The sequence below is a fragment of the Lithobates pipiens genome, unplaced genomic scaffold, assembly GCF_037356315.1.
Source record: "Lithobates pipiens isolate NorthernLeopardFrog02 unplaced genomic scaffold, aLitPip1_a1.2 Scaffold_16, whole genome shotgun sequence".
Classification (NCBI taxonomy): domain Eukaryota; kingdom Metazoa; phylum Chordata; class Amphibia; order Anura; family Ranidae; genus Lithobates; species Lithobates pipiens.
The window spans coordinates 165,265,530-165,285,093 of NW_027507748.1; the positions used below are offsets into that span (position 1 = coordinate 165,265,530).

General features: G+C 41.4%; 2 protein-coding genes across 3 annotated transcripts in view; one reads left to right on the top strand and one right to left on the bottom strand.

Moving 5' to 3' along the window:
* MAP3K15 (mitogen-activated protein kinase kinase kinase 15) overlaps positions 1 to 11,684 on the top strand; it is a 287,980-nt gene extending 276,296 nt beyond the window's left edge. The window contains exons 27-29 of the mRNA XM_077480742.1: positions 1,599 to 1,702; positions 1,804 to 1,880; positions 4,722 to 11,684. Coding sequence (XP_077336868.1) covers positions 1,599 to 1,702; positions 1,804 to 1,880; positions 4,722 to 4,797 — 257 coding nt within the window. The 3' untranslated portion in view covers positions 4,798 to 11,684. The remainder of the gene's footprint in view (positions 1 to 1,598; positions 1,703 to 1,803; positions 1,881 to 4,721) is intronic.
* Positions 11,685 to 18,276: 6,592 nt separating this feature from the next.
* PDHA1 (pyruvate dehydrogenase E1 subunit alpha 1) overlaps positions 18,277 to 19,564 on the bottom strand; it is a 29,707-nt gene continuing 28,419 nt past the window's right edge. For both annotated transcript variants that reach the window (XM_077480743.1, XM_077480744.1), the window contains one exon: positions 18,277 to 18,827. In XM_077480743.1, the coding sequence (XP_077336869.1) occupies positions 18,663 to 18,827 (165 nt within the window). In that variant the 3' untranslated portion in view covers positions 18,277 to 18,662. The remainder of the gene's footprint in view (positions 18,828 to 19,564) is intronic.

Below are 19,564 nucleotides of genomic sequence, written 5' to 3' on the forward strand. Positions count from 1 at the left end.
TTTTTTCTCAGAGACAGTTGCATATATTCAGCCATGCCACCCCCTCCTCCCTCCCAGCCAAACCGCATCAAGTGGCCAAATTGCACAGTGGGAGGATTTTAAAGGGGCAGTAAGAGTGCGTTCTGTGTGGAGTTTTAGGTATGCGCTGTGTGAAAAGGTTAGAGGTGCACTACGCACATAGTGCAGAGTTCCGGGGTGTATTACATAAAGAGTGCAGAGTTCAGGGGTATGCTACACACGGAGTGCAGAGTTTAAGGATGCGCTACGTACAGAGTTCAGAGGTGCGTTGTCTACAGAGCAGTGCAGGGTTCAGCTCTCTTTCACAGGTTGTTAACATCTCATATCATATCAACCCTCCTCGTCTCCGACCTCTACACTACTCTCCCCATTCCCCGCCTCTGAACACATCTTCCTTAACAGCCCACATATCCCCCCCCAAAAGTCTGTCACCTACCTGGCTCCGCTCTATTACCCCATGGTTGTGTAGGCGGCTCCGCTCTTTCTCACTTGCAGGGAGATCATTGGTTGGCATCTGTGCACCGGGGCACAGAAGACGATCACAGTGCAGCTTACCACATCGTAACCCATCCCACACATCACCTGTACCTGCATCTCCCTTGTTCACGCCATGGGCGTTGAGCAGGCAGGGATCTGTGAGATCCACCAAGAGCAAATCTGTCCTTGTCATCACAGAAGGCTTTTGTGTTTACATGTGACAGTAGGGAGTGGATTGTGAGAGCCAGAGGTGGCAGAACGTTCCAGCTGAATAAAGCCCTGGATGTGAGGGCCACATGAAATGACCGGGTGGGCTGGGCCACGGGTCTTGTGTTTGACACATGTGAATTACGAGCATTGTGTTTGACACATGTGAACTAGCGGGCATTGTGTTTGACCCATGTGAACTAGCGGGCATTGTGTTTGACCCATGTGAAATAGCGGGCATTGTGTTTGATACATGTGAACTACAGGCCTTGTGTTTGATACATGTGAACTAGGGGCCTTGTGTTTGGCACATGTGAACTACGGGCCTTATGTTTGAACATGTGAACTACGGGCCTTGTGTTTGACACATGTGAACTACGGGCCTTGTGTTTGACACATGTGAATTATGGGCCTTGTGTTTGACATATGTGAACTACGGCCTTGTGTTTGACACATGTGAACTACGGGCCTTGTGTTTGACACATGTGAATTATGGGCCTTGTGTTTGACATATGAGAACTACAGGCCTTGTGTTTGACACATGTAAACTACGAGCCTTGTGTTTGACACATGTGAACCACTGGGTATTGTGTTTGACGCATGTGAACTAGAGCATTAAATAGTGCTTCTTTCCTACGTTAGAGTGGCTGAACAGAGCAGCAAGGGATAAAAATGAGTATGTGCTTCTGGGGAATGAAAGGACATTTGTTGCTTTTTCCCTCCATGGACAAAACACAGGTTTAAAATAGGAACCTTGTGAATGTAGTAACTGATCTAACTATGTGTCTGGCAATTCTATTAATGTCAGTCTGGTTACCATTTCACAAAACCAGGAAAATGTTGGAATACAGTTCATGTAGATCAGCATTAATGCATTTCTTTGGCTTGATCCATAGATAACCCAAGATCTGCATCTTATGTGTCAATTGGCATTAACAAAGACCAAGAATTGGTGGAATGGCTGAAACAGCAGGGTGCAGCAGAGGATGTGATTGAACAGGTATGGGTCTCTATTCTTCACTATTCATCATTATTTATTAGAAGCTGAATGTGTGTGTGTAATTGTTTTGATATAAATCTATATGTATGTAACTGTTTCAGTTTGCGGAAGAAGACTACACGCTTCATGATGTTCTGCATGATGTCACCAAAGAAGACATGAAGACTCTTAGACTCAGGTATTGATCCTGTGCATTTCGAAAAAATGTTTTATAAGCCAGCCATTACCTGCATGTGAAAGTATTATTTAAAGTGGTTGTAAACTCCGTTACACCACTTGTACCTATAGGTAAGCCTATAAATTTGCACAGTTCAGGAGATATTCACTATATACGCTGCTGCGTATACTGTACGCTGCTGCGTATACTGTCAACTGTAAGGCCTTTTTCAACTGCTCCCGAACTCTACTCTGTTATCTTATCAGTACATGTACACAGGGTCGTTTATATAAGTTTCTAGGCAGTTGAGATTAGAAGCTTTTTTTGGAACACAAAAAAAAAAAATGGGTTCAGATGCTGAGTTTAGGTAGCATTTCAAGCGCCAAACGCTGCTAAATGCGGTAACTTGCATTTAGCTATGTTTCGTTTACAGACGTTTTTGATTTTTGGCTATTTTGGAAAAAAAAAAGAATTTTTTTTTTTTTTTTTTTTTATTTAGATGCTTCTAATCGCAAACGCGGCATGTAAACGCTGCAAAACGGACGTTTTAAACATGGGTTACTATCTATCAAGTTAAATCGTTCAGGAGAGGTTGTAAAAATGTCCCATGTACATGAAGCCTAATTGTACTGCCCCCTTTTAAAGTGCTGCGCAAACTGTTGGCATTATATAAATCATGTATAATAATAATGTGGGAGAGCATAAATTGATTCAGGACTTCAGTCTGTGTCTCAACAGCAGCTGGCAGGTTCATTTCAATACAGGAAAAATTAGGTGCTGCTCAGGTAGGTGGCAATGCACCTTAAGGTGGTTGTAAACTTCAATCACAGACTTGTACCTATAGCTAAGGCTATAATAAGTCTTACTTTAAATATCTCCTAAATGTGCACCGTTTAGGAGATATTTACTATATATGGCCGATGATGTCATCGGCGCTGTTCCTTCAGAGCCCTGCGCTGTAAACAGTGACTCCCCTGTGCATGCAGGGGAGTAACGTCATTGCGGCTCCGACGAGTCACACAGCTGGAGTCCGCGAACCTGGTTGGAAGACGGATGAAGATGGAAGTAGTCTCCAGTGATGACATTGCTGGAATGCTTAGTTTTCAGGTTAGTTTTACATAATGTGCTAGTATGCAATGCATATTAGCACATAATGGCTTTACCTGGCAGGTCAGGAAAAAAAATTAAAAAGGCACCCAGCAGTTTAAAACCAATTAAAGGAGCCAGGTAGTATGTGCTTCTAGTGACATCCATTAACAGTGTGATTCCGAATAATACTTCGTTTTTAGTGTATAATCTGGCTCCTGGTACTTCTTATCTGGCTTATTTTATTGTGTATCGTGTTAAATGAAAATGTACCCCACTACTCATGACCCCACACTCCTAAAATGTATGTCTGGCAAAATATTTGATATAAAGATCTCTGCAATACATACACATGTCCCATGTGCTGTCACTTTAAAAATGCTGCAAGTACAAAAAAATACCGTACTGCCAGAAATCCAGTGAGCTCTCAACTTTCCACTCACAAAGCTATCTCTGCTGCAGTCAAAGCCTATTTGATGTCAGCACTGCCTGAACTCTTTTCTGTTGGACTCCCTCCTTTATGCTACGAAGAAAGGGGGAGGTGTTCTGCAGTCCAGCAGAAGAGAACTGGACAGGGCTGACAGCATTGTGTAGCAGAGGCAGTGGGGGTTGATTTTCTGAAGGCAAATAGACTGTTTACCTTGCAAGGGAAGTTGCAGTTGAAGTTACGTATCTGCATAGCTTAGTGAATGAAGTGAAGCTCTACTGACTTTCATCATCCAGTCTTGTGCAAGCAAAAATTTTTTTTTTTTTCCTTGCATTTAAGTGGGTATTCTATGCAAATGGAAATTTCTTCACTAAGCTCTGGTGAGCATTTCTTTACAAAGTGCAACTTCTCTTGCAGAGTGAACACACGAGTTGCCTTTAGTAAATCAACCCAGTTGTGTTGTCCACTTCTTTTATCTTCTAAACACCGTTCCAGAAAAAAAAAAGATTCTGAAAGTAAAACTGATTTACAATCTGTATCCTGGGATTAGTCCAGCTTGTTGTTGCACTTTATTCCTGGAATCCCTAAGGTCGTGTACACACGAGTGGAATTTCCAACAGAAAAAGTCAGACGGAAGCTTTTCATCATATATTCCGATCGTGTCTATGCCCCATCGGACTTTTTACATCGAAAATTCTGACGGACCTAGAAAGAGAACATTTTCTAAATTTTTCTGACGGAACCAATTCCTTTTGGGAAAACTGTATGCTGTTCTGACGTTCCAAAAACGAGGCATGCTCTGAAGCAAGTACGAGACAGAAGCTATTGGCTACTGGATATTGAACTTCTTTTTTCTAGTCCCGTCGTACGTGTGTACACAAGAAAACTTCAACTGAATTCCGTCGGAAAAACCTTCAGAGTTTGTTCCGACGGCAAAACCGGTCATGTGTACACACTATTAGCATGTTGTAGATACTCTTAAGCCAGCGATAGATGGTTCGAATCTCGGCCAATTCAGAGGGGATCGGCTGAGATTTGACCCATCTATGGGCAGGTTGATTGTACCCAAGTTGATCTATCAATTGATTTGGATACAACCAGCATGTTGGATTTCTAGCATGCAAATTATTGACAGCGGCAATAATGATTATGCTCTCCCGGCAGGGATAGCTTGCTGAGTATAAACTTGTAATCAGTATGGAGGTCTAGATCAGAATAGATCAAGTTCCGTGCCACAAATGTGAATTGAAATTTGCTCATCTTTCTAAAATTTGTGAATCCAATACTTTATCTTCAGTAGGTCATTATAATATCGAGAAACTGATTCTTCTCTTTTTATTCTGCCACAGGGGTGGACAGCTGTGCCGGTTATGGAACGCTATCTCCAAATACAGAAAGCCGAATAAAATTGATGTCAATTATTAACCCTATAAATATTTTTGATAAAATCAGATATGTAAACTGTACATTATAGAGAGAAAAAACATTCCAATGTTTAAGTTATTTTATCTTTTGTATATCACTGTATAGCTGTTCCTCCTCTATGAGTGTTTTCTTACATGTAGATGTATTTAAAATCTTTGTACTGTAACTTGTATACAAAATAGGAAGTTTATTGTCATTGCGCTGATGAAAAGACCGTTGAATGTTTGGGGTTATGGATTTTGTAAAGAGGTTTTTGTAATAGAATGTAAAATATGTGGATATGATTTAATATGGATAAGTGAAAATGACTCTGATGGATGTGTGTGAACTGGGGTGCACAACTGCAGTCTTTGGGGTTATTATAGCGGCCAGATGTTTGGGAATGTCAGTTCATTTTCTTTAGGCCTGGTTCACACTAGTGTGACTTCTGATGGGTCACACAGAATTACATGACAAGGGAAATCTTATTGATTTCAAAGGTGCCCATTCTAATCAATGTGAATTAGAACAGTGCAATTTTGGAAAGTGTTCCTTCACTACTTTGGTGCAATTTACAGTGTGACTTGGCCCCATAGCATATACAAAGTTGCACCACATAATCACACTATAAATCACATTAAAGTCGCATCTCAGTAGTGTGAACTGAGCCTTAATTACACATCATTTGTTGCCAATAGCCAACTCCTACATTTGAGGATGTTGGCCCTTAAAGGGCATTTTCCACTTTTGAAGTCTAGAAAACCCCACTACATGATTTGTTATGTGTTCCCATTCAAACAGCACACATTTTACAATTATTTCTTACCTTTTAGATTCTATATCTTATTAACTTACAATTTACAAGGTCGGTTTATAAATGTGTAATTCCTTGTTAAGCGGATATACACGAACAGCTCCAGTCGGAGCCGCTGTACTAACTATTCAAGGTTAGTTTAGCGATCTACCCCACTGAGCTGTTGTGTCCTGACAGGGGGACGGACCCCCCACCAGAACACATCTGTTAGCGCTCTCTGCCATTGGCTGAGAGCTCTAATCAGGAGTCAGTCAGCTGCTGGTTTTCGAACATGCACATCCAACAGAAGCCGGCTGGACAGACTGACATACACAGCAGGGCTGAATGTCAGACATTTTTTTTTTGTTGAGTCAGACCCCGTTGTCTCCTGACATTCTGCCCGTGTGTATGGGGCTTAAGGACAGACAGTATTCAAATCTAGTTTACAGCTGATAATGAAGAACTGTGAACACAGTACAGACAGGGTTAATTATGTTAAACATTACAAAGCAGGGAGAGCATGTAAACTTATACTTAAAAGTGCAACCAACACTTTTTTAATCTTTTTTGAGCCAGTTCACACAGGGGCAGCACGACTTGCAGCACGACTCACAGAGCGACCTGCGCACAATTTCAGTGGCGGCTTGCAAAATTACTTCTGTATCGAAGTCAATTCAAGTTGCCTGAAGTCACCCCAAAAGTAGTACAGGAACCTTTTTCTAAGCCGGATCGACTTGAGTCGTTCCTATTAGAACGGTTCCATAGCACAGAACGGAATGCAACTTGTCAGGCAGCTAAGTCGCCCCCATGTGAACCGGGTCTTATTCTATGTTTATGGGAACATATAACAAATATAATGCAAACGTTATAAACGTTAAAATCTGGCTGCAAAAGTTGAAATACACTTTGAGCTTTGGAGTTGTGCACCCCAAAGTACAAATGTGTAAGGACAGCTATTAAGGTCCAATATTTCTATAAAGCACACCATCATAGTGTAGCGTAGGGGGTAGAACTAAAGATTCATGCTTTTTTAATGTCACTGGGTGATAGCAATCTGCATTCTTAGCATTGCTGGCTAATGCCAAAAATATGTATCTTTTTTATATGCAATTTAGAGTAAGTGTTTTTAAAAAAAAGCACTCAAAAATAATATATGGTGCACAGCACTAAATAATATAGTACTATGACCTCAATTTGAAAATGTTATCCTTGATTACTTCTTCCTTGGCTTTTTACTACAAATTCTGGCAGTGAATGTGACATGTGGCTTGCCAAAGTCATACATAGATGTGACACTATGCTGACATGTCAATATTTGTGCAATTTCAATGATCGATGCAGCAGGAAGCAAATACCAGCGCCTTGCCCTGACATCAAGTTGGTTAGTTCTTTAGATGCAGACCAGGTTTTGGCGGCCTACCAATGTGAGCCAGCTTTAACCTACCACAGGGCCTAACATTGACCCTTTCTAATACCTTTCACCCCCTTGGCCTTCTGTAGTTCCTCTGTAGCTGTGTGAAGGTCTCATTTATGGCAATTTATGATTATTGCTCCACAAATAAAACCTTAGTAGAACTAAAGCGGTGCTAAAAGAAGTAACAGAGGTCTAAACTGTAGAAGTGATTTTGATCTATAGCTGCTGAACAGTTTAAACTTTTGCTGACAGTTGCCTTATTTGCGATATAATTTAAGAAATCTGCTGTAAATTAAAGCATAACTCCAGCCATGGCCTATATTGCTGTTAGAATAGACTAGTTGAGGTATTGATGTATGTGACCCTATTGGGGAGACTCCCTTCCACGTCCCGTCCTGGTGAAAATATTGTTGCTGGGACTGGAGTTGAAGAGGAATCTCTCCAGTGGGTACATGTAGTACCATAAACCTATGAGAAATCCCAACCTGCTTCTTTCTATGTAAAACAAATTGTGCCTGGAGTAACACTTTACGTGATTGCCAAAACATGGTTGAATGAATGACATGTGTATTCTAGTGCTCAGGAGTTGGGATGGGATCCAATGGAAGGTGTAGGGCCTGGAAAAGATCCAGAATACTAGGTCCCTGGTTGTTGTCTCTGGGTACAATTGTTTTTATAATTTCTCCTTTTGTAATAGTGCTATCTTTTCTTTTTTTTTTACACTTGACAAGTCCACTATAAATCAGGACTAACACTTCACTGCTTGAATGAAAGTGAACTTCTGATGTGCTACACTTCTATGTAACATTGAACGTTGCAGTATTAGTTTGTGTCTGTAGGTTACTGCACTATTGTTTTGCTGTTCAGAAACACGAACATTTCTTGTATATAAATAATAGAGAAAGTCCTTTCACTGGTAGACACTTGTCCTAACCTGTAATAGGAATCCTGTGCCCCAAACTATGGCACAAGAAACACCTTTACAGTCAGTAGACAGGCATTGCACTTAGACACTTTTTAGTATGTTACATTGTTTTTTGTGTTGTGACGGCTAGCACTAGTTAAAGGTGCTGCTTCAGACTGGACCACTTTGATTTTTTCTGTGTGTAAGAAAGAGATTTCCAATATTTTCATGTCAGATAGTAGAAGATGAGACTGGCACCCCTTCCATTATCTTAATAGGTGAATCTGCTCTCACCTTTACCCATGTAAAGGTAATCTGTAGAGTGTTAGTGCTGATAACCCAGTGGTATCGTGGTATCTGTACATATACTCAGTTATCTTCTAGAACAATGTCTCTCGACTCCAGTCCTCAAGTACCCCCAACAGGTCATGTTTTCAGGCTCTCCGTTATTTTGCACAGGTGATTTGATCAGTTTTACTGCCATAGTAATTACCACAGCAGTTTCATCTGAGGGAAATCCTGAAAACATGACCTGTTGGGGGTACTTGAGGACTGGAAACATTGTTCTAGAACATGGTCAATGTTGGTTTCACCATTTTAGAGCACCCTAAAGATAACTAGGATTGTATGCAGACACCACTGAATGCCTGTGCTGATATTCTAATGCTGCATTACAGTGGCATAAGTGAATACAGGTGCACTTTAAAGTTCAGATTTACCAATTCTTAAAGCGATACTAAACACAATTTACATTGTCCCTTCTATTTCTATAAATGGATGATTTTTTATTTTAAAAAAAATCCAAGTGCCTTTTTCCCAATCCACGAGTCTCCAAACTTTCTAAACAAAGGGCCAGTTTCATCTGCTTTCGGGACGGCCATTGGGATTAAAAAATGTCCTGGCATCAGTGGGCGTAAACAATGTCCCATCTTTGGTAATAGGGGAACTATTAGTGCCCCATCATTGGTGTCAGTGGGAGGAACAGTGCCCTCAACGTTGGTGTCAGTGAGCTTGATTGTGCCCCATTGTTGGTTTCATTGGGGGGAATAGTGCCCCAAGGGCTGGAAAAAGGCAACCAAAGAAGACCACTGTCCTAATCGATATACAGCTGTTACATGAATCAGCCTGTCTGCAGGGAAACATAAGCAGGAGAAGCTTCTAGTTCTCAGCTGCTGGTCTCAAGTTAAAAAACAAACAAACAAAAAAAAGCCTTTGTGATACAGAGTAAAAATGATTAATGGACATCAATAAAGGGTTTTAAATTGTCATACAAATATATGATTGAAATCAAATCTTCATAATTTTTTGGCAGTAACATGGTGTGGGCAGATTTCTGCCAGTCCCAGGCTGTGTCTTAGAATAATAGGGAGGTGAAGTCTCCATCAATCTACATGTAATTTCCCACCCCTATTTTGTTTAGCTGGTTAGTGGGCATGGAGGAGGAGAGAGGGAGTATTTTGTGTATACGCCCACATGTGTGACTCTTTAATCACATGGGCTGCTCAGATGTGATAGGGAGGAAATGCTCAGCATAGAAACTGACAGAAAACTGAGCATGGGCAAAGTTGCCACCACAGCTGCAAAATCCCTAGCTGAATTGGGGACATGAACAGAAGGTGGAGATAGAGAGCAGCAGGATCAACCAGGTTTTTGAAGAATACAGAAAACAAATCCCATAGTAACTGAGTGAAAATGAACAGCATATAATACACCATTTATTGATAGTTATTTTTTTATGATGTGAGTTTAGTGACACTTTAAACATTTTAGGCTTCTCACTTGGTCTATAGCATACATGCTGAGAAGCCTTGGACAGTGAGATGAGACTCGCATAACTACAGATACAAGGTCTAACTTAAGTACTGTCCACTTGTTTCTAAAATATCTGATGCAAACCCAGGACATGCTAATTGTCAAGAATGTCTTTTTATTAGAGGAAAAATAATACAATGTCCATCTTTGTTTTAGAAGCAGGCAGAAAATACCATATCTCCAACCAGCTAAGAAACCTGTACTGAAAAAGATATGGGGGCTGCCTTTGGCTACAATATTCTCTGTCACTGACCCACAACAAGCCCTCCATTTAGAAAGTCCAAACTCCTGGACTCCATACATGTTCCCAGTTCTGTGCCTCAGAAGGTAATCAGGTCATTGATCAGTTTAATAGAAAACCCTCCGAATGTATAAGTATTATAAATAGTAAAATAGGGGGTGGGGAACCATCATCATCAAGTCATACATCAGCATGAAACCCAAGCAACTAGCATCTTAAGAAGGAAAGTCTCCATAATCTCTCAGAGTTGGTTCATACACATGCAGTTTAGTGTGTTTTTATTCTGCATCAAAAATGCATGGACAGTGGTTAACATGGATTCCAATGGCCATAGTTCACAATAGTGCAACGCAGATCTAGAAATGCAGTTGGGGTGTTGAAGTGTTTTTCATGATGTGAACGGAGCAACTATAAGAGGCCCTAACATTTGAAAGTCTCCCATTACCTTTTCCTTCTACTCTGAAGAAAAGAAGAAGTTCACCTTAAAAAAAATATATAAATAAATGCACACTTTATTTTGGCATGTAAAACAAAAAAGTGCAGTACAGTTTTTTTTCTTAGGCGCTTGTGACACATTGCACCTGTGATCTGCTGATCATGGGTGGGTGAGACTGTCAGGGTAGCCATCTACTCATACCTCCAATACAGGCAGGCAGTGACTGCAGTCAAAGGAGCTCAATGGAGTACAAGAGCACTTACTAGCACCTTTGCAGTTCATTGAGAACTGCAAACCATCAGTTGCAAAGGCAGATTTCAGATTTGTAGGCATTCATTCACAGAACTCTGAATGAATGACGGGGCTGTGTGTACAGAGCCCATTACAGCCACGATCTTTTCAAATTGTGATCCCCAGGCCTGCTATCACACAGAGGGGAGGAGGGAGAGCTGCAGGAGCAGGAACGTGTGTTCTGTTCAACTATCCTGTTTGTTGCCTATCTTAATGAACTTCTTTCCTTTCAATCACTCACTATACATCCCATTTCCAAACTCCACGCACCCATCAACACTTTAAAGCCAGCCATGGATGGTTTGAATCTTGGCAAGTTCAGCAGGAACCGTCAGAGATTCAAACCATGTAAGGCAGGCTGAATGTGCCCAAGTGGATCATTCGATCAACTTGGGTACAAAAAGCCTGCCGCATTTCACATGCAATTATTGCTAGCAATTGTTATAGCCGCTAGCAACAATCATAGTGTTCTCCCGGCAGGGATGGCTTCCCCCCGCTGGGAGAACACAATGGCTTTATGAGGGAGCAGTCAGTGTTGATGGGGGAATCAGATGATTTTGTGGGTTGCAGGGAATAAAATCACTCCATCTATGGCTAGCCTTACAGCATCTCAATCAAATCCAATACATTGAATTTTGTTGCAGTGCTTATCTTGGGAGTACTTGAGCTAGAACAATAGAACACAATTCAGATTTACTCATCACAATATATTGTTTTTTTTAAGCATTTTCACCACCATTACTAACTGTATGAGTCTTGTAATGCTGCAATATCCCATACTACCTTTCACAACCTATAGGCTAGTTATCTACAATGTTCACTCCTGCCTGGCTGTAATCACAAAAGTGCGCTTTTAGGTTCTTTTTTTTTTTTTGCAACACACAAATGTAACAAGTTGTCAAATGCATTTACAAACTTGCATAGAGCTAGTTTACATAGAATTTCTGTACTAAAAGTGCACTGTCATTACACCATCTTGTATTCAAAGTTATAATAAAAGTTGATTTTTTTAATAAAGTGGTTTCATTCTTTTCAAATATGTATATAGCACCAATATTCAGAATCACTATGTGTACAGCAACATACACTGGTGATCAGTTAATGCTTCATATCATTGCAAGCAAAATGTGTTCATACATGGGCCTATAATCAGTCTGATAAATTATTGTTAGATTTTACATGCTGATAACCAGTTTTCAGGGCTTAAAGCGGAGGTCCACCCTAAAGTGGACCTTCCGCTCATTGGAATCCTCCTCCCCCCTCCGGCGCCACAATTGGCACCTTTCAGGGGGGAGGGGGGTGCAGGTACCTGTACAGTACAGGTATCTGCACCCACTTCCGGCGTAGATTCTGCAGAAGGTACGCCCCTTTCCGAAAGTCCCCCGCTGCCTGCTGGGAAACACACGGATCCCAGGGACAGCGGGGACCATCCTTATTGCGCAGTGTGACTCGCGCATGCGCAGTAGGGAACCGGGTAATGAAGCCGAAAGGCTCCACTTCCTGATTCCCATACCCAAGATGGCGGCGGCAGCACCCGAGAGACGATCGAGAGATCGGCTTCGGGTGCCGACATCGCGGGAGGGTAAGTGTCACTATTTTAAAAGTCAGCAGCTGCAGTATTTGTAGCTGCTGGCTTTAAAAAAAAAAACGGCGGACTCCCGCTTTAAAGGCAAGTTCATCTTTGGCAGACTTTTTTCATGAAAGTGCCCATACAGATAAGGAGCCACAGTAGAATACATTATAATTTCAGGCATCAGTAAATTATACGAGGGGCATTCAAGTTAAAGTAGACGTAAACCCATAGGTTTAACAGTTTCAAAAAACAGTTACAGTTGTGCTCATAAATTTCCATACTCTGGCAGAATTTATGATTTCTTGTCCGTTTTTCAGAGAATATGATTGATAACACAAAAACTTTTCTTTCACTCATGGTTAGAGTTTGGCTGAAATCATTTATTAACAATCAACTGTGTTTACTCTTTTTAAATCATAAGGACAACAGAAACTAGCCGAATGATCCTGATCAAAAGTTTATATATCCCAGTTCGTAATGCCGTGCATTGCCCCCTTTAACATCAATGACAGCTTGAAGTCTTTTGTAGTATGTGTGGATGAGGCTCTTTATCTTCTCAGATGGTAAAGCTGCCCATTCCTCTTGGCAAAAAGCGTCCAGTTACTGTAAATTCTTGGGCTGTCTTGCACGAACTGCACGTTTGAGATCTCCCCAGAGTGGCTCAATGATATTGAGGTCAGGAGACTGAGATGGCCACTCCAGAACCTTCACTTTATTCAAGGCCAAGGACAGGTCGAAATGGCCTTGTGTTTTGGATCATTGTCATGTTGAAATGTCCAAGTACGTCCCATGCGCAGCTTCCTAGCTGATGAATGCAAACGTTCCTCCAGTATTTTTTGATTACATACTGCATTCATCTTGCCAACAATTTTGACCAAATTTCCTGTGCCTTTGTAGCTCACACATCCCCAAAACATCAGCGATCCACCCCGTGATTCACAGTAGGAATGGAGTACCTTTCTTCATAGACCTTGTTGACTCCTCTCCAAATGAAGCTTTTATGGTTGTGGCCAAAAAGCTTAATTTTGGTCTCATCACTCCAAATGACTTTGTGCCAGAAGGTTTCAGGTTTGTCTGTTTTGCGTATTGTAAGCGGCATACTTTGTGGCATTTGTGCAGTAATGGCTTTCTTCTGGCGACTCAACCATGCAGTCCATCTTTCTTCAAGTGCCTCCTTATTGTGCATCTTGAAACAGCCACACCACATGTTTTCAGAGAGTTCTGTATTTCACCTGAAGTTATTTGTTGGTTTTTCTTTGCATCCCAAACAATTTTCCTGGCAGTTGTGGCTGAAATTTTAGTTTGTCTACATGACCGTGGTTTGGTTTCAACAGAACCCCTAATTTTCCACTTTTTGATTAGAGTTTAAACACTGCTGATTGGCATTCTCATTTCCGTATCTTTTTATATCCCTTTCCTGTTTTATACAGTTCAACTGCATTTTCCCACAGATCCTTTGACAATTCTTTTCCTTTCCCCATGACTCAGAATTCAGAAATGTCAGTGCAGCACTGGATGAAAGATGCAAGGGTCTGTCATGAGTCCAGAAACTCATTGAATTTTAGTGCCTGTTCACACTATTGCGATGCAAGAACCCTGCGAATCAACTGCGGGCTCCCACATCGCACCCAACATGCACGGTAGTTCACACTGCCATATGCGAACTGCTGGGGAGTGTCATATGTTAACGACACCCCCATTTCAGCTCGCATATCGCATGGCGAACTGACAGTTCGGACATGAATCAGGTCGCATATGTGTGAACACACATGCGACCAAATTCTTGTCCGAACAGAAAAAAGGGTCCTGTGCGTGTTTGGACCAAATGCAGTGCGATATCAGGCATACTATCTCTATGGCCGACATCGCACCTCACAGACATCACATGTAATGTGAACAGCAGTGGCGCTGCAAATTACATGCGATGTCTGGCATCACAATAGTGTGAACCGGCACTTATACACACACACACACACACTAATTACAAGCAAACAGATCACAGGTGAGAATGGTTACCTATAATAGCCATTCAAACCCATTTGTGTCAACTTGTGTGCATGTTATCAGGCCAAAATCACCAGGGTATGTAAACTTTTGATCAGGGTCATTTGGGTAGTTTCTGTCGTCATTATAATTTAAAAAGAGTAAGCACACTTGATTGATAATAAATGGCTTCAGCCAAACACTAACCATGAGTGAAAGAAAAAAGTTTGTGTTATTCATATTCTTTGAAAAATGGCCAATAAATCATAAATTCTTCCAGGGTATGTAAACTTATGTAACTTATGTACTTATATAACTGTATATGCCGGGAATGTAACTGTCATATTGAATGCACTCTCAACCAAACTGTCAAACCATCCAATGGGTGGTGTCATAACTGATCAGATGTGCAACATCGTGGCAGTTGTTTAACCGGCCAAGATGGCAGGTTGCTTGGCTGAAAACGATACAAGGGCTTACTTCCACTTTAAAGTGGTTGTAAATCCTTATAGACCACTTTCACCTACAGGTAAGCCTAGATTAAGGCTTACCTGTAGGTGCTTGAAATATCTGCTAAACCTACACAGTTTAGGAGATATTTACTATGTACCCGAACTAGGCCGTCTTTTGCGCATGCACTGATGTATTCGGCGCTTGCACACTCTTGAAAGGGCACGCGATTCCAGACAGTCACAGAGCCAGAGTTCATTGCCCTGGAAGGAAGAGTGGTGAAGAATGGACGCTTCCTGACGGTGAGGAAATCGGGGACATCTGACACAAAGTTACCCATCAGTGTTTACTTCCACTTTAAACTGGGATTTTACAGTTATAAAAACGCTAGCGTGGCGGTAAAAATCAAACAATTGCATCAGCAGGTAAAAGTTATGGTAAGTGTCTTCTGGGACAAACGTGGCATTATTCATGTATAATTTCTGTCCTGTGGTGCCACGATTAACTGTGAATATTACTGTTGTGTTCTGAGTGATGTGCATACGCGTCTGTGGGAAAAAATGGTCTGGTTTGATCACCAAGGGTGTTCTGTTTCTCCAGGACAATGCACAAGCTCATACTGCTCACCATGCTACATGCACATTACAGCAACTCAGCTGGGAAATATTGCCACATCCCCCATACAGCCCAGACCCCACTCCGAGTGATTTCCACCTGTTTGGACCCCTAAAAGTTCCTTTGAGGTCAACATTTCAGCACTGATGACAAAGCGAGTTAGGCTATCCTAGGATGGTTCAGGCGTACTGACAAATCTTTCTATGCCAAAGCTTTCCAGGCATTGGTTAAATGCTGGAATAAGTGTATTAGAGTAGTAGGGGGTGTATGGCAAAAAATAAATGAAATTTCCACACCTTGAAATTTCTTATTTTATTATATAAAAACTCAAAGTTCCCAGTTAAAGTTGATAATTTTGTGGGCATTTCCATTGTCCTGGTGTGCCAGGGCCTTCAGAAGTGTAATAGGTAGTCAAGAAATTAGATGTGTAATTTATGTCCCTAGAACACGTGCCGATACTCTCTGGATGTCTGGCCTCTGTATGTGGCCAGACTGTGAAAAAGTCTCACATGTGGTATCATCATACTCAGGAGTAGCAGCAGAATGTGTTTTGGGGGGTGTATTTGCAAGTATGCATATGCCATGTGAGAGAAATAACCTGTTAAATATGACAATTTTGTGGAAAGAAAAAAAAAATATTAAAAATTATGGAAAAAAAAAAAAAAAAAAAAAAAAAATTAAAAAAACACACCTCACCATGCCTCTTACTAAATACCTTGGAATGTCTGCTTTGGAGGGGTATTTGTACTGTCCTGGCTTGTTAGTGCCAGTCAAGAAATGGGATAGGCCATACATGAGGTGTAATTCATTTTCAATGATTGGCACCATAGCTTGTAGACTATAACCTTCACAAAGATAAAATAATATGCACTAATTTGGGTTATTTTTACCGAAAAAACGAGTATAACTATTGCCCGAAATTTATGAAGAAAAAATACTAACTTTCTAAATCTTATAACCAAAAGAAAAATGCATCTTTTTATAAAATTTTCAGCCTTTTTTTTTTTTTTTTTTTATAGCGCAAAAAAACTGTGGTGATTAAATACCACCAAAAAGAAAGCTCAATTTGTGTGAAAAAAAAAAAAAAAAGACACAAATTTCATATGGGTACAGAGGAGCATGGTTGAGCAATTGTCTTTCAAAGTGTGAAAGCACTGAAAGCTGAAAATTGGTCTGGTTAGGAAGGGGGTGTAAGTGCCCAGTGGGCAAGTGGTTAAAGTGGAGCTTTAGTCAGAAAATAAAGTCCTGCTAGATCACTTCAGACTGACCCCTTTTGCAGGTATAGCAATGAAAAACATTAAATATAAAAGTGCCTATACTGTTTAAAATCCAGTAATAGTGTCTCACCCTGCTCTGCACATGCTCAGTTGCTCTCCATTTTTAGGCACTTCTGAATTTGTAGAGGCCGATCGGCTGACAGCCTTAAAGCTGAATTAAACCCTCCTATCCTTCACAGCCAAGGAAGCCGCTTCTGTTTGATCTGCAACTGCCATGGTGCTGCACATGTGATCAGTAATGACACCGGCCATTTGATGGTTTAACAGTTTGGTTGAGAGCACAACCAATGTGACAGTTAGCAATCCTGACATTCCAGGAATGTAACTTTTTTGAAACTTAAAATTGATGGTTTTGGTTCCACTTTAGGATTTACTGCTGTTCAGGGACTCTGGGCTTCAGCAAAATGGCAGCCTCCAGCAAAAAGAAACAGGAGCAATGCTGGAGGCAACTTACAATGCACACCTATTGTGGTAGCATAATTATTAATGTGGATGGTATGTTGCTAAAGAACATTACTTTTTTTTATCAAGTTATGGATAAAGTCCTGCTTTAAGTTGGAACAGGTACATTAAGTGCAACTCCAGCCAAAAAAAAAACAAACCCTTTAACATGTGTTTTGCTGTCTGTGCCCCTGTTCAGAAGATTTCACCTCACTTTCTATCCCTGTAACAATCAGGGTTTGTCTCCCGTCAGTGAAGACACCCTTTTCCAATGATAACTCTTGCAGGAGTGAATTTCCCTTCCTAGGAGTAGATTTCCTCTCACTTCCTGTCTCCCCTTTGCAAGTATGAGTCATATGCAAGTCAGATGTTGGTAACCCGGGGGCCGCCTGTACTCCCCCCCATATGTGTTGACATTCCCATCCTGGCTAGTCTCCCAGGACATTCCAGCTGTTAGACACTTACCCCCCAGCATAACAAGAGCCCAGGTCTTCCTCTTTGAAAAGTCACATATGCACAGTGCACTCTCCCAGCAGTGCTGAGCTCCACCTTTGCTACTATAGGGAAAGCTCTGCAGACATTCCGTTGAAAAGAGTTAAGCAGAAAATACTGTAGGACTATGCCAGTTTTATGATGTTATTTTGGAAACACAATTTTTTACAGTCTATTTTAGATGTTTCCAAACTTTCTAAATGGCCAGTTTACTATTCCCCAGACTTTAGAGAGCCATACTGTGGCCAGTAGGAGTAGAAAATGTTCTGGCATTGGAAACAATGCCCAACCGTTGGGGTCAGTGGGAGCCAGAGTACCCAACCGTTGGGGTCCGTGGGAGCCAGAGTACCCAACCGTTGGGGTCCGTGGGAGCCAGAGTACCCAACCGTTGGGGTCCGTGGGAGCCAGAGTACCCAACCGTTGGGGTCCGTGGGAGCCAGAGTACCCAACCGTTGGGGTCCGTGGGAGCCAGAGTACCCAACCGTTGGGGTCCGTGGGAGCCAGAGTACCCAACCGTTGGGGTCCGTGGGAGCCAGAGTACCCAACCGTTGCTGTCAGTGGGAGTACTAGTGCCCCAAGGGCCAGATAAAGGCAAGCAAAGGGCCGCATCTGGCACCCAGGCCTCAGTTTGAAGACTGTTGGTCTAATTGTGTGTATAATCTATTTTATCAGACAAAATATGATACCAAACATTGGGCTGTATGCATTTTGTGAAAATTATGCACCGATTTATGAGCTGTAATAGAAAAAAGGTACATAGGAACAATTGCTACAACAATAACTCTTTAAGGCCAAATTTTAATGACTGCAGAATGCAAACATGGTAAGACACGTGATTAGCTGTCTGTACACACACTTAAAAACAGGAGAGTTCCTATAAATAACAGCTCAGTAATGTACTGAGGATAGAACACGATGCTGTAATAGACACTGGAGTGTCTTTAATGTGTCACCAGAAGAACCTAAGGCAATTGGCAGACTTAAATCTTTCCAACCACTTAGAAGTCCATCTGCTTAGAATAAAATGCTTGAAAAGGACCGTCTGCTCCTTATCCCAATAACGTGGGAAAATGTTACATGAAACAGTCCCCACTGAAGCGGTGGCAGAGTAACAGACAAATGAGTATATGGTACACATAGAAAGACTGGGAGTACTGGGGATGTTTAGCTGATAGATTTGTGTTTAATCCAGAGGTTTGCACCACGTACATCGAACGGTGGTTCATTATGATAAATATGGTGTGCCAACTCCTCCAGAGGGGGCTCAGGGTCAGTGGTGGCAAACAGAGCGGCTTCTTCTATTTCTTTCCGCACCTCAACATCGATTTCCTGTAAAAGAGAAGGTTTGTTAGCAGCAGAAGCAATTATTGCCAATCCTTTTCTGTAGGTCATGAGATTGAGGAGAATCATTTGTTAAGTTTTCAGGGGAAGGAGAGCTCCCAGAATTTTAATATGCAAGTCCAAACCTTCATACTTGTTTCCTTATCATGGCCCACCATACTCCTTACCCACGCTTGGATAATACAGGACTCTCATTGTGCCCTTTTTTGTGATGTTGTGTACGTTAGGAATTTTAGAATAGGGCTCAACAGGAAGAGATGATGTATGAGAATAAAATATTTGACATTTAAACTGAATTTTTTTTCTGGCAAGTATATAATAATTAGTACTACTCTTTGATGCCATTGCTTGTGTTAAGATTTACACTTTTCCTTTCTTACAACAGTTGTACTCTACTTACAAAAAATGCGTGTAATGGTTCCCTGCTATTTTTGACGTATGAATTTATCCTGTATTTCGTGACATACCCATACCTCACTGAAGTTTGAATAGTTATACCTGGTACCTTTCTTTAGAGTCATTGGTGTGCTCTCCTGTAAAAGTAATCCTAGCAGCCAACCAGCTGCTGGATTGCTTTTACAGGCAGTGGCTTTACTGGGATCTCCCGTCTCACTGGCCGATCATAGAGCCCAGCACATACCAGATCGGCTTTGTTCGGTTCTATGATATAGTAACCTGAAGAGATGACATCACATCACTTCCGGGTTACCCCAGATGTAAATGGC